Raw genomic sequence first — 26,895 nt, forward strand, 5'->3', positions numbered from 1 at the left:
GAAAAACAGGGGGGTGGCTATATTAGTGGGGAAGCGGGTAATGTTTGAGGCAAAGACCACAGTGGCGGATAGTGGGGGCAGATACGTGATGGTGAGTGGCAAATTACAGGGGGAGGCGGTGGTCTTAGTGAACGTATATGCCCCGAACTGGGATGATGCCAACTTTATGAGGCGCATGTTAGGACGTATCCCGGACCTAGAGGTGGGGAAGTTGGTAATGGGTGGAGATTTTAACACGGTGCTGGAACCAGGGCTGGACAGATCGAGGTCCAGGACTGGAAGGAGGCTGGCAGCAGCCAAGGTGCTTAAAGACTTTATGGAGCAGATGGGAGGAGTAGACCCATGGAGATTTAATAGACCTAGGAGTAAGGAGTTTTTGTTTTTCTCCTATGTCCACAAAGTTTATTCGCGAATAGACTTTTTTGTTTTGGGAATGGCGCTGATCCTGAAGGTGAGGGGGACGGAGTATACGGCCATAGCTATTTTGGATCACGCTCCACATTGGGTGGACTTGGAGATAGGGGAGGAAAAAGAACGGCGTCCACCCTGGAGAATGGACATGGGACTAATGTCGGATGAGGGGGTGTGTCTAAGGGTGAGGGGGTGTATTGAAAAGTACTTGGAACTCAATGATAATGGGGAGGTACAGGTGGGAGTGGTCTGGGAGGCGCTGAAGGCAGTGGTTAGAGGGGAGCTGATATCAATCAGGGCACATAAAGAAAAGCAGGAGAGTAGGGAACGGGAGCGGTTGCTGCAAGAACTTCTGAGGGTGGACAGGCAATATGCGGAGGCACCGGAGGAGGGACAGTACAGGGAAAGGCAAAGGCTACATGTAGAATTTGATTTGCTGACTACGGGTACTGCAGAGGCACAGTGGAGGAAGGCACGGTGTACAATACGAATATGGGGAGAAGGCGAGCAGGTTGCTGGCCCACCAATTGAGGAAAAGGGGAGCAGCGAGGGAAATAGGGGGAGTGAGGGATGAGGAGGGAGAGATGGAGCGGGGAGCGGAGAGAGTGAATGGAGTGTTCAAGGCATTCTATGAAAGGTTATATGAAGCTCAGCCCCCGGATGGGAAGGAGAGAATGATGTGTTTTCTGGACCAGCTGGAATTTCCTAAGGTGGAGGAGCAGGAGAGGGTGGGACTGGGAGCACAGATCGAAATGGAGGAATTAGTGAAAGGAATTAGGAGCATGCAGGCGGGGAAGGCTCCGGGACCGGATGGATTCCCAGTTGAATTTTACAGGAAATACGTGGACTTGCTTGCCCCGCTACTGATGAGAACCTTTAATGAGGCGAGGGAAAGGGAACAGCTGCCCCCGACTATGTCAGAGGCAACGATATCGCTTCTCCTAAAGAAAGAAAAAGACCCGCTGCAATGCGGGTCCTATAGGCCTATTTCCCTCCTGAATGTAGACGCGAAGATTCTGGCCAAGGTAATGGCAATGAGGATAGAGGATTGTGTCCCGGGGGTGGTCCATGAGGACCAAACTGGGTTTGTGAAGGGGAGACAGCTGAATACGAATATACGGAGGCTGCTAGGGGTAATGATGATGCCCCCACCAGAGGGGGAAGCGGAGATAGTGGTGGCGATGGATGCCGAGAAAGCATTTGATAGAGTGGAGTGGAATTATTTGTGGGAGGTGTTGAGGAGATTTGGCTTTGGAGATGAGTATATTAGATGGGTACAGCTGCTGTATAGGGCCCCGATGGCGAGCGTGGTCACGAATGGACGGGGGTCTGCATATTTTCGGCTCCATAGAGGGACGAGGCAGGGATGTCCTCTGTCCCCATTATTGTTTGCACTGGCGATTGAGCCCCTGGCAATAGCACTGAGGGGTTCCAGGAAGTGGAGGGGAGTACTCAGGGGAGGAGAAGAACACCGGGTATCTCTGTATGCGGACGATTTGTTGTTGTATGTGGCGGACTCGGCGGAGGGGATGCCAGAGATAATGCGGATACTTGGGGAGTTTGGAGAATTTTCAGGATATAAACTGAACATGGGGAAAAGTGAGCTGTTTGTGGTGCATCCAGGGGGGCAGAGCAGAGAAATAGAGGACTTACCGCTGAGGAAGGTAACAAGGGATTTTCGCTACTTGGGGATCCAGATAGCCAAGATTTGGGGTAAATTGCATAGGTTAAATTTAACGCGGTTGGTGGAACAGATGGAGGAGGACTTCAAGAGATGGGACATGGTATCCCTGTCACTGGCAGGGAGGGTGCAGGCGGTTAAAATGGTGGTCCTCCCGAGGTTCCTTTTTGTGTTTCAGTGCCTCCCGGTGGTGATCACGAAGGCTTTTTTAAAAAGAATTGAGAAGAGCATTATGAGTTTTGTGTGGGCTGGGAAGACCCCGAGAGTGAGGAGGGGATTCTTGCAGCGTAGTAGGGATAGGGGGGGGCTGGCACTACCGAGCCTAAGTGAGTACTACTGGGCCGCCAATGTCTCAATGGTATGTAAGTGGATGGGAGAAGTGGAGGGCGTCCTGCAGGGGACTAGCCTACAAGCTATGGTGACGGCGCCGTTGCCGTTCTCACCGAAGAAATACACCACAAGCCCGGTGGTGGTGGCTACTCTGAAAATCTGGGGGCAGTGGAGACGGCATAGGGGTAAGACGGGAGCCTCGGTGTGATCTCCGATAAGAAATAACCATAGGTTTGCTCCGGGGAGAATGGATGGGGGATTTGGAACATGGCAAAAAGCAGGAGTAACACAATTGAGAGATCTGTTGGGACGTTTGCAAGTCTGGGAGCGCTGACCGAAAAATATGGGTTGCCCCAAGGGAATGCATTCCGGTATATGCTCCGGAAGGACTCTCAGGGATGTTAGTGTATATGTATAATATGTATAGGTTGTTGTTATAGGTAATGGTATATTGGACTGCTAAATTGTATTTTTGGAGAGTATTTATTTGGGACAAGGCAGTTGCCATTTAGTTTTGTTTTTTAATTTCGATGTTGTTTATATATTATTTATTTCTTGCTTAAAACTGGCCATTGTTATTTATATTGTTATATTACTGTGTAAAGGATACACAATGTACTGTCATGGTTGGCCAAAAATTTTGAATAAAATATATTTTTTAAAAAAGCCGCTGCACATAGAACATAGAAAATACAGCACAGAACAGGCCCTTCGGCCCACGATGTTGTGCCGAACCTTTGTCCTAGATTAATCATAGATTATCATTGAATTTACAGTGCAGAAGGAGGCCATTCGGCCCTTTGAGTCTGCACCGGCTCCTGGAAAGAGAACCCTACCCAAACTCAACACCTCCACCCAACACCAAGGGCAATTTTGGACATTAAGGGCAATTTATCATTGGCCAATTCACCTAACCTGCACATCTTTGGACTGTGGGAGGAAACCGGAGCACCCGGAGGAAACCCACGCAGACACGGGGAGGACGTGCAGACTCCGCACAGACAGTGACCCAAGCCGGAATCGAACCTGGGACCCTGGAGCTGTGAAGCATTGTGCTCTCCACAATGCTACCGTGCTGCCCTTAAGAACAAATAAATCGACACTATATCATTTTACCGTAATCCATGTACCTATCCAATAGCTGCTTGAAGGTCCCTAATGTTTCCGACTCAACTACTTCCACGGCCAGTGCATTCCATGCCCCCACTACTCTCTGGGTAAAGAACCTACCTCTGATATCCCTCCTATATCTTCCACCTTTCACCTTAAATTTATGTCCCCTTGTAATGGTTTGTTCCACCCGGGGAAAAAGTCTCTGACTGTCTACTCTATCTATTCCCCTGATCATCTTATAAACCTCTATCAAGTCGCCCCTCATCCTTCTCCGTTCTAATGAGAAAAGGCCTAGCACCCTCAACCTTTCCTCGTAAGACCTACTCTCCATTCCAGGCAACATCCTGGTAAATCTTCTTTGCACCTTTTCCAAAGCTTCCACATCCTTCCTAAAATGAGGCGACCAGAACTGTACACAGTACTCCAAATGTGGCCTTACCAAAGTTTTGTACAGCTGCATCATCACCTCACGGCTCTAAAATTCAATCCCTCTGTTAATGAACGCGAGCACACCATAGGCCTTCTTCACAGCTCTATCCACTTGAGTGGCAACTTTCAAAGATGTATGAACATAGACCCCAAGATCTCTCTGCTCCTCCACATTGCCAAGAACTCTACCGTTAACCCTGTATTCCGCATTCATATTTGTCCTTCCAAAATGGACAACCTCACACTTTTCAGGGTTAAACTCCATCTGCCACTTCTCAGCCCAGCTCTGCATCCTATCTATGTCTCTTTGCAGCCGACAACAGCCCTCCTTACTATCCACAACTCCACCAATCTTCGTATCGTCTGCAAATTTACTGACCCACCCTTCAACTCCCTCATCCAAGTCATTAATGAAAATCACAAACAGCAGAGGACCCAGAACTGATCCCTGCGGTACGCCACTGGTAACTGGGATCCAGGCTGAATATTTACCATCCACCACCACTCTCTGACTTCTTTTTTTTAAAAATAATATTTTATTGAAAATTTTTGGTCAACCAACACAGTACATTGTGCATCCTTTACACAACATTGTAACAATACAGATAATAATGACCTTTTTAGATTTAAACAAAAACAACAAATAAATAAATATTAAATAACAAAAAATAAAAACTAGCCCTAATTGGCAACTGCCTTGTCTCAGGCCACCCCCCCCCCCCATCCCCCCCCCCCCCCCCCCCCCAAGTCCTGGGCCGCTGCTGCTGCCTTCTTTGTAATCCCCTATCTATCTTTCCGCAAGATATTCGACGAACGGTTGCCACCGCCTAGTAAACCCTTGAGCCGACCCCCTTAGGACGAACTTAATCCGCTCTAACTTTATGAACCCCGCCATATCATTTATCCAGGTCTCCACCCCCGGGGGCTTGGCTTCTTTCCACATTAGCAATATTCTGCGCCGGGCTACTAGGGACGCAAAGGCCAAAACATCGGCCTCTTTCGCCTCCTGCACTCCCGGCTCTTGTGCAACCCCAAATATAGCCAACCCCCAGCTTGGTTCGACCCGGACTCCTACTACTTTCGAAAGCACCTTTGTCACCCCCATCCAAAACCCCTGTAGTGCCGGGCATGACCAAAACATATGGGTATGATTCGCTGGGCTTCTCGAGCACCTCGCACACCTATCCTCCACCCCAAAAAATTTACTGAGCCGTGTTCCAGTCATATGTGCCCTGTGTAATACCTTAAACTGAATCAGGCTTAGCCTGGCGCACGAGGACGACGAGTTTACCCTGTTTAGGGCATCTGCCCACATCCCCTCCTCAATCTCCTCCCCTAGCTCTTCTTCCCATTTCCCTTTTAGTTCGTCCATCATAGTCTCCCCTTCGTCTCTCATTTCCCTATATATATCCGACACCTTACCGTCCCCCACCCATTTCTTTGAGATGACTCTGTCCTGCACCTCTTGTGTCGGGAGCTGCGGGAATTCCCTCACCTGTTGCCTCGCAAAAGCCCTCAATTGCATGTACCTGAATGCATTCCCTTGGGGCAACCCATATTTCTCGGTCAGCGCTCCCAGACTCGCAAACTTCCCATCCACAAATAGATCTTTCAATTGCGTTATACCTGCTCTTTGCCACATTCCATATCCCCCATCCATTCCCCCCGGGGCAAACCTATGGTTGTTTCTTATCGGGGACCCCCCCAGTGCTCCGGTCTTTCCCCTATGTCGTCTCCACTGTCCCCAAATCTTCAGTGTAGCTACCACCACCGGACTCGTGGTATAGTTCCTTGGTGAGAACGGCAATGGGGCTGTCACCATAGCCTGCAGGCTGGTCCCCCTACAGGACGCCCTCTCTAATCTCTTCCACGCCGCTCCTTCCTCCTCTCCCATCCACTTACTCACCATTGAAATATTAGCGGCCCAATAATACTCACTTAGGCTCGGTAGTGCCAGCCCCCCCCTATCCCTACTACGCTGTAAGAATCCCTTCCTCACTCTCGGAGTCTTCCCGGCCCAAACAAAACCCATGATACTCTTTTCTATCCTTTTGAAAAAAGCCTTCGTGATCACCACCGGGAGACACTGAAACACAAAGAGGAATCTCGGGAGGACCACCATCTTAACCGCCTGCACCCTCCCTGCCATTGACAATGCTACCATATCCCATCTCTTGAAATCTTCCTCCATCTGTTCCACCAACCGCGTCAAATTTAGCCTGTGCAATGTGCCCCAATTCTTAGCTATCTGGATCCCCAGGTAACGAAAGTCTCTTGTTACCTTCCTCAACGGTAGGTCTTCTATTTCCCTACTCTGCTCCCCTGGATGCACCACATACAGCTCACTCTTCCCCATGTTCAATTTATACCCTGAAAAATCCCCAAACTCCCCAAGTATCCGCATTATTTCTGGCATCCCCTCCGCTCGATCCGCCACATATAGTAGCAGATCATCCGCATATAAAGATACCCGGTGTTCTTCTCCTCCCCTAAGTATTCCCCTCCATCCCTTGGAACCTCTCAGCGCTATCGCCAGGGGCTCAATCGCCAGTGCAAACAGTAATGGGGACAGAGGACATCCCTGCCTTGTCCCTCTATGGAGCCGAAAATATGCCGATCCCCGTCCATTCGTGACCACACTCGCCACTGGGGCCCTATACAACAGCTGCACCCATCTAACATACCCCTCTCCGAGCCCAAATCTCCTCAACACCTCCCACAGATAATCCCACTCCACTCTATCAAATGCTTTCTCGGCATCCATCGCCACTACTATCTCCGTTTCACCCTCTGGTGGGGCCATCATCATTACCCCTAACAACCTCCGTATGTTCGTGTTCAGCTGTCTCCCCTTCACAAACCCAGTTTGGTCCTCATGAACCACCCCCGGGACACATTCCTCTATTCTCATTGCCATTACCTTGGCCAAGACCTTGGCATCTACATTGAGGAGGGAGATTGGTCTGTAGGACCCGCATTGTAGCGGATCCTTTTCCTTCTTTAAAAGAAGCGATATCGTTGCTTCTGACATAGTCGGGGGCAGTTGTCCCCTTTCCTTTGCCTCGTTAAAGGTCCTCGTCAGTAGCGGGGCGAGCAAGTCCAAATATTTTCTGTAAAATTCAACTGGGAATCCGTCCGGTCCCGGAGCCTTTCCCGTCTGCATGTTCCTAATTCCTTTCACCACTTCTTCTACCGTGATCTGTGCTCCCAATCCCATCCTTTCCTGCTCTTCCACCTTGGGAATTTCCAGCCGATCCAAAAACTCCATCATTCTCTCCCTCCCATCCGGGGGGTTGAGCTTCATACAATTTTTTATAAAATGTCTTAAACACTTCATTCACTCTCTCCGCTCCCCGCTCCGTCTCTCCATCTTCGTCTCTCACCCCCCCTATTTCCCTCGCTGCTCCCCTTTTCCTCAATTGGTGTGCCAGCAATCTGCTCGCCTTCTCTCCATATTCATACTGTACACCCTGCGCCTTCCTCCATTGTGCCTCTGCAGTGCCTGTGGTCAGCAAGTCAAATTCCACATGCAGCCTTTGCCTTTCCCTATACAGTCCCTCCTCCGGTGCTTCCGCATACTGTCTGTCCACCCTCAAAAGTTCTTGCAACAACCGCTCCCGTTCCTTACTCTCCTGCTTCCCTTTATGTGTCCTTATTGATATCAGCTCCCCCCTAACCACCGCCTTCAACGCCTCCCAGACCACTCCCACCTGAACCTCCCCATTGTCATTGAGTTCCAAGTACTTTTCAATGCATCCCCTCACCCTTAAGCACACCCCCTCATCCGCCATTAGTCCCATGTCCATTCTCCAGGGTGGACACCCTCTTGTTTCCTCCCCTATCTCCAAGTCTACCCAGTGTGGGGCATGATCCGAAATGGCTATAGCCGTATATTCCGTTCCCCTCACCCTCGGGATCAATGCCCTACCCAACACAAAAAAGTCTATGCGTGAATAGACTTTATGGACATAGGAGAAAAACGAGAACTCCTTACTCCTAGGTCTACTGAATCTCCACGGGTCCACCCCTCCCATCTGCTCCATAAAATCCTTAAGCACCTTGGCTGCTGCCGGCCTCCTACCAGTCCTGGACTTCGACCTATCCAGCCTTGGTTCCAACACCGTGTTAAAGTCTCCCCCCATTATCAGCTTTCCGGTCTCTAGGTCTGGGATGCGTCCTAGCATTCGCCTCATAAAATTGGCATCGTCCCAATTCGGGGCATACACGTTTACCAACACCACCATCTCTCCCTGTAATTTGCCACTCACCATCACGTATCTGCCCCCGTTATCCGCCACTATAGTCTTTGCCTCGAACATTACCCGCTTCCCCACTAATATAGCCACCCCCCCTGTTTTTCGCATCCAGCCCCGAATGGAACACCTGCCCTACCCATCCTTTGCGCAACCTAACCTGATCTATCAGTTTCAGGTGCGTTTCCTGTAACATGACCACCTCTGCTTTAAGTTTCTTAAGGTGTGCGAGTACTCGTGCCCTCTTTATCGGCCCGTTAAGCCCCCTCACGTTCCACGTGATCAGCCGAGTTGGGGGGCTTCCCACCCCCCCCTTGCCGGTTAGCCATCATCTTTTTCCAGCTTCTCGCCCAGTTCCCACGCAGCTGTATTTCTCCCAGACGGTGCCCCCCCCGCCCATCCTTTCCCGTACCCACTCCCCCCTTTCTCCAGCAGCAGCAACCCAGTAATTCCCCCCTCCCCCCCCCCCCGCTAGACCCCCCGCTAGCGTAATTACTCCCCCCATGTTGCTCCCAGAAGTCAGCAAACTCTGGCTGACCTCGGCTTCCCCCCGTGATCACGGCTCGCCCCGTGCGGCGCCCCCTCCTTCCTGCTTCTCTATTCCCGCCATAATTATCATAGCGCGGGAACCAAGCCCGCGCCTCTCCCTCGGCCCCGCCTCCCATGGCCAACGCCCCATCTCCTCTCCCTCCCCACCTCCCCCATCACCACCTGTGGGAGAAAGAAAAGTTACCATACCGCAGGATTAATCATACAATCCCTCTTCGCCCCCCCCCCCCACTCGTCCCACCACTTTGTCCAAACGTTCATTTTCGTAGTCCAATCATTCCAATTTTTCTTCTACAATAAAAGTCCACGCTTCATCCGCCGTCTCAAAGTAGTGGTGCCTCCCTTGATATGTGACCCACAGTCTTGCCGGTTGCAGCATTCCAAACTTTATCTTTTTTTTGTGAAGTACCGCTTTGGCCCGATTAAAGCTCGCCCTCCTTCTCGCCACCTCCGCACTCCAATCTTGATAGACGCGGATCACCGCGTTCTCCCATTTACTACACCGAGTTTTCTTCGCCCATCTAAGGACCATTTCTCTATCCTTAAAACGGAGAAATCTCACCACTATGGCTCTGGGAGCTTCTCCTGCTCTCGATCCTCGCACCATAACTCGGTATGCTCCCTCCACCTCCAACGGACCCGTCGGGGCCTCCACTCCCATTAACGAGTGCAGCATCGTGCTCACATATGCCCCGACGTCCGCCCCCTCCACACCTTCAGGAAGGCCAAGAATCCTCAAGTTGTTCCTCCTTGCGTTATTTTCCAGTGCCTCCAACCTCTCCACAGATCGTTTCTGGTGTGCCTCTTGTATCTCCGACTTCACCACCAGGCCCTGTATATCGTTTTCATTCTCTGCTGCTTTCGCCTTCACGACCCGAAGCTCCTGCTCCTGGGTCTTTTGTTCCTCTTTCAGCCCTTCAATCGCCTGTAATATCGGGGCCAACAACTCTTTCTTCATTTCCTTTTTTATCTCCTCCACGCAGCGTTTCAAAAACTCTTGTTGTTCAGGGCCCCATATGAAACTGCCACCTTCCGACGCCATCTTGGTTTCTGCTTGCCTTCCTTGCCGCTGCTCCAAAGGATCCGCTGCAACCCGGCCACTTTCCTCTCCTTTTTCCATCCGTGTCCAGGGGGAACACCCTTCTGGTTTACCGCACGGTGTTTTCAGCCGTTAAAATTGCCGTTGGGGCTCCTATCAAGAGCCCAAAAGTCCGTTTCACAGGGAGCTGCCGAAACGTGCGACTCAGCTGGTCATCGCCGCACCCGGAAGTCCACTCTCTGACTTCTATCGGTTAGCCAGTTCGTTATCCAACTGGCCAAATTTCCCACTATCCCATGCCTCCTTACTTTCTGCATAAGCCTACCATGGGGAACCTTATCAAATGCCTTACTAAAATCCATGTACACTACATCCACTGCTTTACCTTCATCCACATGCTTGGTCACCTCCTCAAAGAATTCAATAAGACTTGTAAGGCAAGACCTACCCCTCACAAATCCGTGCTGACTATCCCTAATCAAGCAGTGTCTTTCCAGATGCTCAGAAATCCTATCCTTCAGTACCCTTTCCATTACTTTGCCTACCACCGAAGTAAGACTAACTGGCCTGTAATTCCCAGGGTTATCCCTAGTCCCTTTTTTGAACAGGGGCACGACATTCACCACTCTCCAATCCCCTGGTACCACCCCTGTTGACAGTGAGGACGAAAAGATCATTGCCAACGGCTCTGCAATTTCATCTCTTGCTTCCCATAGAATCCTTGGATATATCCCGTCAGGCCCGGGGGACTTGTCTATCCTCAAGTTTTTCAAAATGCCCAACACATCTTCCTTCCTAACAAGTATTTCCTCGAGCTTACCAATCTGTTTCACACTGTCCTCTCCAACAATATCGCCCCTCTCATTTGTAAATACAGAAGAAAAGTACTCGTTCAAGACCTCTCCTATCTCTTCAGACTCGATACACAATCTCCCGCTACTGTCCTTGATCAGACCTACCCTCGCTCTAGTCATTCTCATATTTCTCACATGTGTAAAAGGCCTTGGGGTTTTCCTTGATCCTACCCGCCAAAGATTGTTCATGCCCTCTCTTAGCTCTCCTAATCCCTTTCTTCAGTTCCCTCCTGGCTATCTTGTATCCCTCCAATGCCCTGTCTGAACCTTGTTTCCTCAGCCTTACATAAGTCTCCTTTTTCCTCTTAACAAGACATTCAACCTCTCTTGTCAACCATGGTTCCCTCATTCGACCATCTCTTCCCTGCCTGACAGGGACATACATATCAAGGACACGTAGCACCTGTTCCTTGAACAAGTTCCACATTTCACTTGTGTCCTTCCCTGCCAGCCTATGTTCCCAACTTATGCACTTCAATTCTTGTCTGACAACATCGTATTTACCCTTCCCCCAATTGTAAACCTTGCCCTGTTGCACGTACCTATCCCTCTCCATTACTAAAGTGAAAGTCACAGAATTGTGGTCACTATCTCCAAAATGCTCCCCCACTAACAAATCTATCACTTGCCCTGGTTCATTACCAAGTACTAAATCCAATATTGCCCCTCCTCTGGTCGGACAATCTACATACTGTGTTAGAAAAGCTTCCGGGACACACTGCACAAACACCACCCCATCCAAACTATTTGATCTAAAGAGTTTCCACTCAATATTTGGGAAGTTAAAGTCGCCCATGACTACTACCCTATGACTTCTGCACCTTTCCAAAATCTGTTTCCCAATCTGTTCCTCCACATCTCTGCTACTATTGGGGGGCCTATAGAAAACTCCTAACAAGGTGACTGCTCCTTTCCTATTTCTGACTTCAACCCATACTACCTCAATAGGGTGATACTCCTCGAACTGCCTTTCTGCAGCTGTTATACTATCTCTAATTAATAATGCCACCCCCCACCTCTTTTACCACCCTCCCTAATCTTATTGAAACATCTATAACCAGGGACCTCCAACAACCATTTCTGCCCCTCTTCTATCCAAGTTTCCGTGATGGCCACCACATCGTAGTCCCAAGTACCGATCCATGCCTTAAGTTCACCCACCTTATTCCTGATGCTTCTTGCGTTGAAGTATACACACTTCAACCCATCTCCGTGCCTGCAAGTACTCTCCTTTGTCAGTGTTCCCTTCCCCACTGCCTCACTACGTGCTTTGGCGTCCTGAATATCGGCTACCTTAGTTGCTGGACTACAAATCCGGTTCCCATTCCCCTGCCAAATTAGTTTAAACCCTCCCGAAGAGTACTAGAAAACCTCCCTCCCAGGATATTGGTGCCCCTCTGGTTCAGATGCAACCCGTCCTGCTTGTACAGGTCCCACCTTCCCCAGAATGCGCTCCACTTATCCAAATACCTGAAGCCCTCCCTCCTGCACCATTCCTGCAGCCACGTGTTCAACTGCACTCTCTCCCTATTCCTAGCCTCGCTATCACGTGGCACCGGCAACAAACCAGAGATGACAACTCTGTCGGTCCTGGCTTTTAACTTCCAGCCTAACTCCCTAAACTTGTTTATTACCTCCACACCCCTTTTCCTACCTATGTCGTTGGTACCAATGTGCACCACAACTTCTGGCTGCTCACCCTCCCCCTTAAGGATCCTGAAGACACGATCCGAGACATCCCTGGCCCTGGAACCCGGGAGGCAACATACCTTCCGGGAGTCTCGCTCGCGACCACAGAATCTCCTATCTATTCCCCTAACCATTGAATCTCCTACAACTATTGCTTTTCTATTCTCCCCCCTTCCCTTCTGAGCCCCAGAGCCAGACTCAGTGCCAGAGACCTGGCCGCTAGGGCCTTCCCCCGGTAGGCCATCCCCCCCAACAGCATCCAAAACGGTATACTTGTTTTGAAGGGGAACGGCCACGAGGGATCCCTGCACTGTCTGCCTGTTTTTTTCTCTCCCCCTGACTGTAACCCAGCTATTCTTGTCCTGTACCTTGGGTGTAGTTACCTCCTTGTAACTCTTCTCAATCACCCCCTCTGCCTCCCGGATGATCCGAAGTTCATCCAGCTTCAGCTCCAGTTCCCTAACACGGTCTTTGAGGAGCTGAAGTTGGGTGCACTTCCCGCAGGTATAGTCAGCGGGGACACCGGTGGTATCCCTCACCACCCACATCCTACAGGAGGAGCATGCAACTGGCCTAGCCTCCATCCCTTCTTACGTGACAGAATATAGCTGCCCTGTGGACTAACTAGATCTCCGCCCTCCGACTCTGCTCCCAGTCAGCTACACTTTCTGTAAACTCCTGGCTCTCTTCGCACACTTTGCGGAAATGTCGGAAACAAAATGAAAGGAGCACCTTACTCCCTCCTCACCTAACTCCCTCGGTCACCAAACTCTTACTACAGCACTCAAAAAGCACCAAATTCAGCACTCCCTCGGTCACCAAACTCTTACTATAGCACTCAAAAAGCACCAAATTCAGCACTCAGTGCAAACAAAGTCTGCACTGTAGGGGATCACTTTTATACTGTGAATCACGTTTGTGTTTAATTGCCTGCCCTTTACAAATCCCGTCTGGTCTTCATGGATCACCCCCGGGACACAGTCCTCGATCCTCGTGGCCAGCACTTTTGCCAGCAACTTTGCATCCACATTGAGGAGCGAGATCGGCCTGTACGATCCACATTGCAGTGGGTCCTTGTCCCGCTTAAAGATCAAAGAAATTGTCGCTTCCGACATTGTCGGGGGCAGGGTCCCCTCCTCTCTTGCCTCGTTAAAGGTCCTCACTAGTAACGGGGCCAACAGGTCTACATACTTCCTGTAGAACTCCACCGGGAACCCATCAGGTCCCGGGGCCTTCCCCGCCTGCATACTCCCCAAACCCTTGCTCAGCTCCTCCAACCCAATTGGTGCCCCCAAGCCAGCCACCTCCTGCTCTTCCACCCGCGGGAATCTCAGTTGGTCTAGGAATCGTCTCATCCCCTCTTCCCCCGCTGGGGGCTGTGATCTGTACAGCTCTTCATAGAAGGCCTTAAATACCTCGTTTATTTTTGTCGCACTCCGAACCGTGGCTCCCCTTCCATCCTTGACTCCCCCTATTTCCCTCGCTGCCATCCTCTTACGGAGCTGGTGTGCCATGCTCGTAGATCGCCCCCTGCGCTTTCCTCCACTGTGCCTCCGCCTTCCCTGTGGTCAACAGGTCAAACTCCGTCTGGAGCCGTCGTCTTTCCCCGAATCTTTCCTCCGGGGCCTCTGCGTATATCCTGTCCACTCTCAAAATCTCCCCCACTAACCTCTCCCTTTCCATGCCCTCTGTCTATGAGCCCTAATGGCGATTAGCTCTCCCCTGATCACCGCCTTCAACGCCTCCCATACCACCCCCACCCGCACCTCCCCGTTGTCATTGGCCTCCAAGTACCTTTCGATACACCCCCTCACCTTCCCACACACCACCTCGTCCGCCAGCAGTCCCACATCCAGCCGCCACAGCGGGCGTTGGTCCCTCTCCTCTCCCAGCGCCAGTTCCACCCAGTGCGGGGCATGGTCCGAAACGGCTATGGCCGAATACTCTGTCCCCTCTACCCTCGGGATGAGCGCCCTGCCCAGAACAAAAAAATCTATCCGGGAGTAGGCTTTGTGTACATGGGAGAAGAAAGAAAATTCCCTGGCCTGCGGCCTTGCAAACCGCCATTGGTCCACTCCCCCCATCTGATCCATAAACCCCCTAAGTACCTTGGCCGCCGCCGGCCTCTTTCCAGTCCTTGATTTGGAGCGGTCCAGTGCTGGATCCAACACTGTATTGAAGTCCCCTCCCATTATCCGGCCTCCTATCTCCAGGTCCGGAATGCGCCCCAACATGCGCTTCATGAATCCTGCATCATCCCAGTTCGGGGCGTATACGTTTACCAACACCACCCACGTCCCTTGCAACCTACCACTCACCATTACATATCACCCTCCATTGTCCACTACAATAGTCTTGGCCTCAAATAACACCCGTTTTCCCACCAATATTGCCACCCCTCTAGTCTTCGCGTCCAGTCCCGAGTGGAATATCGGTCCTACCCATCCCTTTCTTAACCTGACCTGGTCCGCCACCTTCAGGTGTGTCTCTTGGAGCATGACCACGTCTGCCTTCCGTCCCTTTAAGTGCGCGAACACTCGAGCCCCCTTCACCGGCCCATTCAGGCCCCTCACGTTCCACGTTATTAGCCGGATTGGAGGGGCTCTCTCCCCCCCCCCCCACCACCCTGCCGACTAGCCATCTCCTTTTCTGGGCCAGTCCCGTGTCCACGCCTCCCTCACCCTCCAGTCCCCCAGACAGGGGACCCCCGTCCCGACCACCTCTTCTATGTCCCATTCCCTTTCGGCCAGTGCAGCAGCAACCCTTCCCTCCCCCCCCCTCGCTAGACCCCTGTCTAGCTTTTTTGCTCCCCCCATGTCACTCCCGTGAGTCAGCTGACACCTGCTGACCCTGGCTACCCCCGCTATCCCATTGACCTCCCCGTGTGGGAGTTCCCTCTCCCACCTTTCTTCCCGCACGCGGGAAAAACAAGAAACCCCGCGCTTTCCGAAGCCCACTCCGCCCCCTCTGACGCAGCTCCTGTCACGGCCTTGTCTCTCTCCCCCAGCCCATGTAACATTTCCTGTGCGTGATTGTGATTGACCCCCTATATACAACAACCATCACACATCAAACCTCAAATATCCCCCCCACCCTCACAAACCCTCAGTTAGAGTCCAACTTTTCGGTTTGTATAAATGTCCACGCCTCTTCAGGCGTTTCAAAGTAGTAGTGTTGGCCCTTGTATGTGACCCACAGTCGCGCTGGCTGCAACATTCCGAATTTCACTTCTTTCCGGTGCAACACCGCTTTGGCCCGGTTGAAACCCGCTCTCCGCTTTGCAACCTCCGTGCTCCAGTCCGGGTACATTCGGATCTCTGCATTGTCCGACTTACTGCTCCGCTCCTTCTTGGCCCATTTCAGGACCCACTCTCTGTCCGTGAACCGGTGGAACCTCACCACCATCGCCCTTGGCGGCTCATTTGCCCGGGTCCTCCTCGCCAGTACCCGGTGTGCCCCGTCCAACTCCAGCGGCCTCGAAGGGGCCTCCTTGCCCATCATCGCCCCGAGCATCGTGCTCGCGTATGCCCCGGCATCGGCCCCCTCCGCTCCTTCAGGGAGACCCAGGATCCGCAGATTCTTTCTCCTCAATCTGTTCTCCAGGTCTTCGAGTCTTCCCGCCCACCTCCTGTGTAGCGCCTCGTTCTGCTCCACTCTCACCACCAGGCCCGAGATCTTGTCCTCGTTCTGACCAACTCCTTTTTGTACCTCCTGGATCTGAACCTCGTGGGCCTTCTGGGTGATCCCTAGTGCTTTGATTGCCGAAAGCATAGGCGGCAGCATTTCCTTACGCATCTCCTCGCGCTGCTCCTCGAAGCAGTGCTTGATAAACTCCTGCAGCTCCACTTTGTCTCTGGCCGCCGCCATCTTGTCTTTTTCATAAAAGTTGGAGGGGAACCTCCCTCTTACCTTCCCCACGGGTTAATATCAAAAAAGGTTCCGTTGGGGCTCTTCTAGTGAGCCTGAAAGTCCTTGGTAGCGGGAGCTGCCGAATCGTGCGGCTATGCAGAGCTGAGCCGCACCCGGAAGTGCCTATTAAATCATATCTAAGGCTTCTGCAACTTTTCCTTTAAAACCCATGAACATACACCTGTAACAAACTGTTGTGCCTATCAGCACTCAGTTGCTTGGTTAGTGATTGTTCCCATGGTGATGGGATTAAATCATGTTAAACAGTCAATTTCATTTTTTTTTTAGAAAACATTTTATTGAGGCATTTATAATTTTAGCATATCAATATTCTAAATAGTAGAGCGGTCCGACACACGCAAAAACCCCACAGTAACATACCCAACTTCCCCCCGCCCTAAATCCTAGTTACCCATATATTTGAATCCCTGCCCTTATTCTCCACTTCATGCCTTCCCTTTCCGCCCCCATTCCCCCCCATCCCCCCTTCTGCTGACGGTCTGTTTTCCTTAAAGAAGTCAATGAACGGCTGCCACCTCCGAGCGAATCCCTGTAATGAACCTGATGCGACCATCAATTCACTCGAGACAAGAGTAGAAATAAACTGTGGCTTTAATCAACTAGAACAGTGCCTGCCTGCGACTGATCTAACACTGAGAGTCGCCTACAGGTCGACTGCTCTTTATACCTCCCTTCAAGGGGAGGAGCCATGGGCAGGGCCCATACAGGCCCCAACATGTTACCTTATGGATAATGCCATACAATGGCCCATAGGTGGAGCCCACAAGGGCAACAGCATAGCACAGATACAAATGGTGGATTATTAATATAATACATTCACCACATTCACCCCCTGTTAAAAAAATGTAGTCCTGCGGGGGTGACGGGTTCATATGTTCAGCCGGTCCGGTGCACGGATTGTGCGCTGTGATCGTCGAAGCTCTGGCGTTGTTGCTGGCCCGGGTGTCGAACCCGTCCATGCTGGCATCGGTAGTGAGGGTGCCGATGCGGGTACAGACGTGGACTCCGGGAGCATCTCTTCTGGAGTTTCATTCCTGTGGATCGGTGAAAGGGGGATGGTGGGCGGGAGCCACATAGGGGCGGGAGCGCTGGTCATGGTAGGTTGGGCGGGATAGGGTGGAGCGGCGGCGGTGGTGGTGGTGGAACCGGCGGGTGCCAGGTCCCGGCGGGAGACCGTATCCTGTCGGTCATCAGGGTGTTCGATGTATGCGTACTGGGGGTTGGAGCTGGACCCTCTCTACCAGGGGGTCGGACTTAAGGCTCCTGACGTGTTTTCTGAGTAGGACGGGCCCCGGTGTCTCCAGCCAGGACGGAAGCGAGGCCCCTGAGGCGGATATCCTGGGGGAAACAAATAAGCAGTCATGAGGGGTCTCGTTTGTGGCCGTGCAAAGTAGGGACCTAATAGAGTGGAGCGCATCGGGGAGGACCTCCTGCCAGTGGGAAACTAGGAGATTCCTAGACCGTCGCGCTCTCCCTCTCCATCTGCCCGTTTCCCTGGGGTTGTAACTGGTAGTGCTGCTCGAGGCGATGCCCTTACTGAGCAGGTACTGACGCAGTTCGTCGCTCATGAACGACGAGCCTTGGTCACTGTGGACATAATTGGGGAAACCAAACAGGGTGAAGACACAATGTAGGGCTTTGATGACGGTGGCCGTGGTCATGTCGGGGCAAGGGATCGCAAAGGAGAAGCGAGAGAACTCATCGATAATGTTGAGAAAATATGTATTGCAGTTGTTGGAGGGGTTGTTGTATTGCGGTTGTTGAAATCGATATTGAGGCGCTCAAAGTGCCTTCGGATGCCTTCACCAGGTGGGCCTTATCTGGTCGATAGAAGTGCGGCTTACACTCCGCACAGATGTGGCAGTCCCTGGTCATAGCTCTGACCTCCTCGGTGGAGTAGGGCTGGTTGCCGGCCTTGATGTAGTGGATAAGTCGGGTGACCCATGGGTGGCAGAGGTCATCGTGGATAGCACGTAGTCAGTCATCTTAAGCACTGGCGCATGTTCTGCGGGACAGGGCATCTGGGGGCTCATTGAGCTTCCCAGGATATGCTATATCATAATTATAGGTGGAGAGTTCAATCCTCCACCTCAAGATCTTATCGTTCTTGATTTTGCCCCGCTGCGTATTATCAAACATGAAGGCTACGGATTGTTGGTCGGTGACGAGGGTAAACCTCCTACCAGCGAGGTAGTGCCTCCAGTGCCGTATGGCTTCCATGATGGCTTGGGCCTCCTTTTCGACTGAGGAGTGCTGAATTTCGGAGGTGGTGAGAGTGCGCAAAAAAAATGCAACCGGTCTGCCTGCTTGATTGAGGGTAGCGGGGCGAGCAACCTCTGATGCGTTGCTCTCCACCTGGAAGGGGACGGACTCGTCCACCGCGCTCATCGCGGCTTTGGCGATGGCCGCCTTGATGCAGCTGAAGGCCTGGCGGGCCTCAGCCGCCAGTGGGAAGATGGTGGCCTTGATTAGTGGGCGGGCTTTGTCTGCATAGTTGAGGACCCACTGAGCATAATATGAAAAGAACCCGAGGCACCTTTTCAGGGCCTTGGGGCAGTGGGGGAGGGTGAGTTGCAGGAGGGGGCGCATACGGTCGGGGTCGGGTCCTAGAACCCCGTTTTCCACGACGTAGCCGAGGATGGCTAGTCTGGTTGTGCGGAAAACGCATTTCTCCTTGTTGTAAGTGAGGTTAAAGGTTTGGCGGTTTGGAGAAATCTGTGGAGGTTGGCATCGTGGTCCTGCTGATCATGGCCGCAGATGGTGACATTGTCCAGGTACGGAAATGTGGCCCGCAGCCCGTACCGGTCCACCATTCGGTCCATTGCTCTTTGGAACACCAAGACCCCATTCGTGACGCCAAAGGGGACCCAGAGGAAGTGGAAAAGGCGGCCGTCTGCCTCAAAAGTCGTGTAGTGGCGGTCCTCCGGGCGGATTGGGAGCTGGTGATATGCAGACTTCAGATCCACCGTGGAGAACACCCGATAGTGTGCGATCTGGTTAACCATGTCTGCAATTCGGGGAAGGGGGTACGCATCGAGTTGCGTGTACCGGTTTTATGGTTTGGCTGTAATCTACAACCATCCGGTTCTTTTTCCCGGTCTTGACTACCACCACCTGAGCTCTCCAGGGGCTATTGCTGGCCTCGATGATTCCCTCCCGCAAGAGTCGCTGGACCTCGGACCTGATAAAAGTCCTGTCCTGCATGCTATACCGCCTGCTTCTGGTGGCGACTGGTTTGCAGTTGGTGGTGAGGTTTGCCAAGAGTGGGGGAGGGTCGACCTTTAGGGTCGCGAAGCTGCATACGGTGAGTGGGGATAGGGCCCCCCCGAATTTCAGGGTTAGGCTCCTGAGGTTGCATTGGAAATCTCGTCCCAATAGGAGAGCAGCGCAAAGGTCTGGGAGTACGTATAATTTAAAATTGGTGTACTCGGCACTCTGTATTGCTAGGGTTGTGGTAGTGCACTCTCAGATTTGCATCGAGTGCGACCCGGAGGCGAGGGAGATGGTTTGGTGCGCTGGGAAAATTGGGAGCAAGCAGCGTCTTACCATGTCCGGATGAATGAAGTTCTCTGTGCTCCCGGAGTCGAGGAGGCAAGGCATTTCGTGCCCGTTTATCCGGACGGTCATCATGGAGCTCCGGAGGTGTTTGGGTCGCGACTGGTCCAGAGTGACCGCGCTGAGTTGCGGGTAGCCGGCGTGGTCGGTGGCGCTCGGGCAGTCCCACGATGGCTGCCCTTGTTGGTTGCACGTGTCGAGCGGCGTAGCAGATGGCGGCCCCCGTTGGTCGAGCGTGTCAGGCGGTGAGGAAGATGGTGTCCAAGATGGCGGCCCCCATGGATTGCACGTGGCCGGTCGCGTGGGGGAGGATGGCCAAGATGGCGACCCCCGTGAGTCGCACGTGCTGTGTGGGCTGGAAGATGGCTGCCCCCACGGATAGCATGAGGCTGATGACGCGCCTACAGGAGGAGTCAGCAGACACGCTGCCATACTGCGGGGTCTGCGGGCCCGTGAGTCTGAGGGTCGGGCTGCGATTTCGAGTTCTTGGACCTGGCCAGGCAAACTTTGGCAAAATGTCCTTTTCTCTGCAGCTGCTGCAGTTCGCTTTACAGGCCGGGCAGTGCTGCCGGGGGTGTTGAGACTGGCCGCCGAAATAGCAGGGTAGCCTCCCCATGGTGGGCGGGCAGCCGTGCGGCACAGGCCTGGGGTAGTCTTTGGTCGGGGGTCCACGAGGGGGTCGCGTGGTCAGATGGGAACACGTTAAGGCTTTGGAACGCTACTTCCAGAGAGGAGGCTAATTTTACTGTCTGATCCAGGTCTAGGGCCCCTTTTTCGAGTAGGCGCTGTCTCACGTAGATGGACCGGACTCCCGCCACGTAGACGTCTTGGACGGCGAGTTCCATATGTTGAGTGGCCATAACAGCCTGGTAGTTGCAGCTGCGTGCGAGGACTTTGAGGTCGCGTAGGTAGTCTTCTAGCGATTCCCCAGGATGCTGGCAGGGAGTGGTGAGGATGTGTCGCGCGTATACCTCGTTCACGGGCCTTACATAGAGGCGTTCGAGCATCGTGAGGGCGTCTGCGTAGGAGGAGGCCTCATCGAGTTGAACAGAGATTCGATGGCTCACCCGTGCGTGGAGGAGGCTCAGCTTCTGTTTGTTGGTGACGGAAGGCATGGAGGAGGCGGCGAGATAGGCCTTGAAGCAGCGGAGCCAGTGCGAAAAAATTACTTTCGCCTCCGCGACCTGCGGATCGAGTTCCAGTCGGTCAGGTTTGAGGGCCGATTCCATAGTTGCGTTGTAGTTGATTAAATTGATGCGACCATCAATTCACTCGAGACAAGAGTAGAAATAAACTGTGGCTTTAATCAACTAGAGCAGTGCCTGCCTACGACTAATCTAACACTGAGAGCCGCCTACAGGTCGACTGCTCTTTATACCTCCCTTCAAGGGGAAGAGCCATGGGCGGAGCCCATACAGGCCCCAGCATGTTACCTTATGGACAATGCCATACAATGGCCCATAGGTGGAGCCCACAAGGGCAACAGCATAGCACAGATACAAATGGTGGATTATTAATACAATACATTCACCACAGAACCCCTTAAGGCGAACTTAATCTTCTCTAGCCTGAGAAACTCTGCCATGTCACTGACCCACACCCACGACTTTGGAGGCTCCGAGTCCCTCCATCCCAGCAAAATCCATCTCCGGGCCACCAGGGAAGCAAAGGCCAAAACGGCGGCCTTTCTCCCCCACTGGGCTCCCGGATCTTCCGACACTCCAAATATTGCAATCTCTGGACTCGGAGTCAGTCTCACATCCAGGACCTCTGACGTGACATCGGAGAATCCCTGCCAAAATCCCCTCAGCTTCAGACACGCCCAGAACATATGTCCATGATTTGCCGGACTTCACCCGCACCTCCCACACCTGTCCTCCACCTCCTCCCCATTATGTATTTTCTTGCCCTATTATGTATTTTCTTTTATTCCCTTTTTCCCCATGTACTTAATGATCTGTTGAGCTGCTCGCAGAAAAATACTTTTCACTGTACCTCGGTACACCTGACAATAAACAAATCCAATCCAATCCTCAAAAAACCTACTCATCCAGGCCACAGTCATATGAGCCCTGTAGACCACCTTGAACTGGATCAGGCTGAGCATGGCACACGACAAGGATACATTGACTCTTTTCAGGGCCTTCTCCCATAGCCAGACTTCCAACAGCCCCCCCCAACTCGTCCTCCCACTTCCTCTTCACCTCCCCGATTGGGACATCTTCCCACTCCATCAATTCTTTCTATATTTCCGAGACCCTCCCCGATCCCTGTTTTTGACATCACCTTATCCTATGGTCCCCTTAGAGAGAGGCGAGGGAAGCTTGGAACCTGCCTCCGGTCAAAGTCCCGTACCTGCAAATCCGTTCGCACCCGGCAACTCAAACTCCTCCTCTACTGCCTCCAGGCTCGGGAACCCCTCCTCAATGAAGAGACCCCAAATCTCGCAATCCCTGCCCGCTGCCACCTCCTAAAACCCCTATCCAGCCCCCCTGGAGCAAACCGCCGAGTGTCACAGATCGGTGACCACACCGACGCCCCACCCAGTCTCATATGCTGCCGCCATTGCCCCCACACTCTCAGGGCTGCCACTACCACTGGGCCTGTGGAGTACCGAGCTGGCGGGAACAGCAGAGGTGCCGTTAACAAGAGCCTCCAGACTCGTGCCTTTACAAGATGCCGTCTCTACCCGCTTAAACAGTCAATTTCATGATGGCTGCTCATAAAACATCTGGGGCGTCATTCTCCGACCCCCTGCCGGGTTGGAGAATCGCCGGGGGCTGCCGTGAATCCCGCCCCCGCCGGTTGCCGAAGTCTCCGGTACCGGATATTCGGCGGGGGCGGGAATCGGGCCGCGCCGGTTGGCGGGCCCCCCGCTCGATTCTCCGGCCCGGATGGGCCGAAGTCCCGCCGACAAATTGCCTGTCCCGCCGGCGTGGATTAAACCACCTTTTGAACGGCGGGACAAGGCGGCGTGGGCGGGCTCCGGGGTCCTGGGGGGGGCGCGGGGCGATCTGGCCCCGGGGGGGTGCCCCCACGGTGGCCTGGCCCGCGATCGGGGCCCACCGATCCGCGGGCGGGCCTGTGTCGTGGGGGCACCCTTTCCCTTCCGCCTCCGCCACGGTCTCCACCATGGCGGAGGCGGAAGAGACTCCCTCCACTGCGCATGCGTGGGAAACTGTCAGCGGCTGCTGACGCTCCCGCGCATGCGCCGCCCCGAGATGTCATTTCCGCGCCAGCTGGAGGGGCATCAAAGGCCGTTTCCGCCAGCTGGTGGGGCGGAAATTCCTCCAGCTGGTGGGGCGGAAATTCCTCCGGCGTCGGCCTAGCCCCTCAATGTTGGGGCTCGGCCCCCAAAGATGCGGAGCATTCCGCACCTTTGGGGCGGCGCGATGCCCGTCTGATTGGCGCCGTTTTGGGCACCAGTCGGCGGACATCGCGCCGTTTCGGGAGAATTTCGCCCCTGATTGAACTCAATTAAATTACAGTTGTATTATCAGTGTAGTCACTTTCAACTTTACCATCAGTGTAGTCATTTTCTTTACACTTTTTCCAAGAAGGTTAAAGGCTGCAGTTAAACTTTATTTAACTCTTATTAAGTGCTCTTTCACAAACCCAAATCAATTCACAAGATAAATAATAGAAAGTATTTCACATATAAACTTGTTCAATTCTTGAGGAATTGGAAATGTGACAGATTGACTAACACAAATTTATGTTTTGGAAACCCAATTTTCATTTGATGTTATGTAGTTGCTAGTACTTGTATCTTTCAACATTAAAACAGACACAACCACAATATGCAGTGCAATACAGCATTGATCGGACTTTGAGGGTAGCCCTCAAAGTCCTGCTGATGCAGTTTTATGAAGCCAGTCATACTTGCATGACAAACATGGTATCTCTGATTCTTCTGACAAATATCTTGGTATTTATAGCAGAATTATTAAAGCATTTTTGCAAAGAGATGCCCTTGAGTTTCAAAGCAAGACTTGCATTATTAATTACTGCAAAAACTGACGAGGGTGGTGATTAGGTTAATAACTTGCGTGCAAGAAATTTGTGTGTTTAGAACAGTTCAGAGAATCCAAGATGGAGGGAGAAAGAGAAGTTATAATTTTTCCTTTCAAATTATTTTTAATATAGCTTCTGAGGCGTAATTCGTTTTTATTCTTCTTTTTCACCTCAACCATTTCTGTCGCATTTCCTAAGAGGTGCAGCAGAGAGATTGTCTCACTAGTTTTCTCCCCATGCTTGTGGAGAAGTTGCTAGCTATGAATTCTGCACGTTGTACATAATTGCACATTACAGGCATAAACCCGGTATTCTACCACTCCATCACAAAGTGGCCTGACTCATTTAAATGGCACATTCCTGGAATGTTGTCTGAAATGCATTGTTGGTGATTCATAATGCAACATATCTATTTTAAATTATATACTCATACAAACATAGATATTTGTGCAAACATGTACATTCATCAAGAGACATGGACATTAACAATGTCAGTGTAGTTCCCAAAGTTTACTGCACCACCTGGGAGGTTTCAAAAGAGAGCTGGATATATATTTGAAAGTGATTAATTTAGAGGGTTACGAAGATAGGGCTGAGGAATGGGACTAGCTAGGTTGCTCTTTTGATAGCTTGCGGAAGTATGGTGGGCCAAATGGGACAAAGTAGCAAATTAACAAACCAAGTCTGAGCAAAGTAACGAAAAATCTGTAATGTATAAAGGTAACTTAAGAGCAGTTGACATGATTAACTGCGATAACGACAACATGAGGAAAGGAGTCTGGAATTGCTTCACAAGAGCAAATGCATACTGAACAAATTGGTTGAAAAAGAGCAGCTTTTTTAAACATTTCAATGCAGGAGGAAATAATATTTTGATTGCATGGATGCAAAATACAATACAAGGACTGGTTGGTAACCAGCAGGCACAGGAGTTACCCAAGCGAAGTTCCTCTGCCGAACAGATCAAAATGTATATAGTGGCGTTTTTTTCAGAATTATTCCTCTTTTAACTTTGCTCATAAATGCTTTCATACATTTTTGTGCTAGGTTGAGAGAGCAGGGACAAGAATGAAGAAAATTGTGTCCATGGATTAGAATTTCACAACTCTCCATAAACAGCACAAAACGAGATCGCCAGTTCCGATGGAAGGTCAGCAACATAAACTGTTAACTCCTGTTTCTCTCTCTACAGATGCTGCCTGACCTGCTGGGCATTTCCAGCTTTTTCTGCTTTTATAGCACACAAAAATAGATGCCGCTGTGCCATGACAGGAATTTAGGCACAGATTCTGCTTTCTTCTTTTGAATAAACCGTTCATGAAGAACTGCTAGCCTGCTTAGTTAGAGTGCCTGTACCACTGTTGATTTATTTTTCCTACCTCTTTGTACTGATACCGCGCAATACTGCCTTTGATGGGTCTTGAGACCGGGCTTCTAGTTCCTGAACCTCCTCCAGCAAAGTTTTACGGTAAGAATGCCAGCCTCTGGGGAGCACATAAATTTCAAGAGTTTATTTCACAAAACAAACAGATGTATTATTAAAAGTTGAGAGAAAACATGTAGAGTTCAACTAGAGTGGTTTGTCTGTAAATTGTGTACCTGAAAAAGATGGTCAATAAAGTTAGATAAAGTGAAATAAATTCCCAAATCACCCACTGTAACATTAACCTTCATCCACTTATACTGAATATTTGGGCCTGGTAGGGTTTGGGGAGGAGAGGAAGGGTAAAGAGAATGGGGCGGTGTGGGGGAAGAGGAGGTGGGCCAGGGGAAGGGAAGGTGGCGATGGGGCAGGAACATGGTGGGGGATTATTAGTATCTGTCTCCCAGTAAGGCAAACCGACCATGAGCGGAATCTGTTTTTCAGGTCCATTGCGGGCAGCTGGGAGGGACGGGAGTACAAAGGGGTCCTCTGGGCCTCACAAAGCAACCTTGGGCCTTCCTTGCACTGAGGGCAACACTTTCCCTCTCATGGCCAGATACCCACTCCCCGCTCGGGCTTAAAGGAACACCCACCCCCACCAGGGATCATGGCTAATGGTTCTCCCTTCCCCTAATCATGAGCACTGTTGCCCTTCTCCGTCCTGATCATACCCAGTGTTGCCCTTTTCCCTCCTGATCGCAGCCAATGTTGTCCTTCTCCCTCCTGATCACAGCCAGTGTTGTCCTTCACCCTCCTGATCAAAGCCAGTGTTGACCTTCTCCCTCCTGATCACAGCCAGTGTTGCCCTTCTCCCTCCTGATCAAAGCCAGTGTGTGCCCTTCTGCCTCCTGATCAAAGCCAGTGTTGTCCTTCTCCCTCCTGATCGCAGTCAATGTTGTCCTTCTACCTCCTGATCAAAGCCAGTGTTGTCCTTCTCCCTCCTGATCGCAGTCAATGTTGTCCTTGTCCCTCCTGATCAAAGCCAGTGTTGTCCTTCTCGCTCCTGATCGTAGCCAGTGTTGTACTTCTCCTTCCTGATCGCAGCCAATGTTGTCCTTCTCCCTCCTGATCAAAGCCAGTGTTGTCCTTCTCCCTCCTGATCGCAGCCAATGTAGTCCTTCTCCCTCCTGATCACAGCCAGTGTTGCCCCTCTTCCCCTGATCACAGCCAGTTACCCCTCTTCCTCTTGATCAAAGCCAGTGTTGCTCCTCTCAATCCTGATCATACCCAGTGTTGCCCCGTTCCTCCTGATCACAGCCAGTGTTGTCCTTCTCCCTCCTGATCACAAGCCGTGTTGCCCCTCTCCTCCTGATCACAGCCAGTTACCCCTCCTCCTCTTGATCAAAGCCAGTGTTGCTCCTCTCAATCCTGATCATACCCAGTTTTGCCCCGTTCCTCCTGATCAAAGCCAGTGTTGTCCTTCACCCTCCTGATCGCAGCCAATGTTGTCCTTCTCCTTCCTGATCACAGCCAGTGTTTGCCCTCTTCCCCTGATCACAGCCAGTTACCCCTCTTCCTCCTGATCAAAGCCAGTGTTGCTCCTTTCAATCCTGATCATACCCAGTATTGCCCGGTTCCTCCTGATCACAGCCAATGTTGTCCTTTTTCCTCCTGATCACAGCCAG

General features: G+C 51.8%; 1 protein-coding gene across 4 annotated transcripts in view; it reads right to left on the reverse strand.

Annotated features, from left to right (window-relative positions):
- atp8a2 (ATPase phospholipid transporting 8A2) overlaps positions 1-26,895 on the reverse strand; it is an 890,601-nt gene that overhangs the window by 80,868 nt on the left and 782,838 nt on the right. For all 4 annotated transcript variants that reach the window (XM_072476889.1, XM_072476890.1, XM_072476891.1 and 1 more), the window contains one exon: positions 25,227-25,331. In XM_072476889.1, coding sequence (XP_072332990.1) covers positions 25,227-25,331 — 105 coding nt within the window. The remainder of the gene's footprint in view (positions 1-25,226; positions 25,332-26,895) is intronic.

Source organism: Scyliorhinus torazame, chromosome 15, assembly GCF_047496885.1.
Source record: "Scyliorhinus torazame isolate Kashiwa2021f chromosome 15, sScyTor2.1, whole genome shotgun sequence".
Lineage (NCBI taxonomy): Eukaryota > Metazoa > Chordata > Chondrichthyes > Carcharhiniformes > Scyliorhinidae > Scyliorhinus > Scyliorhinus torazame.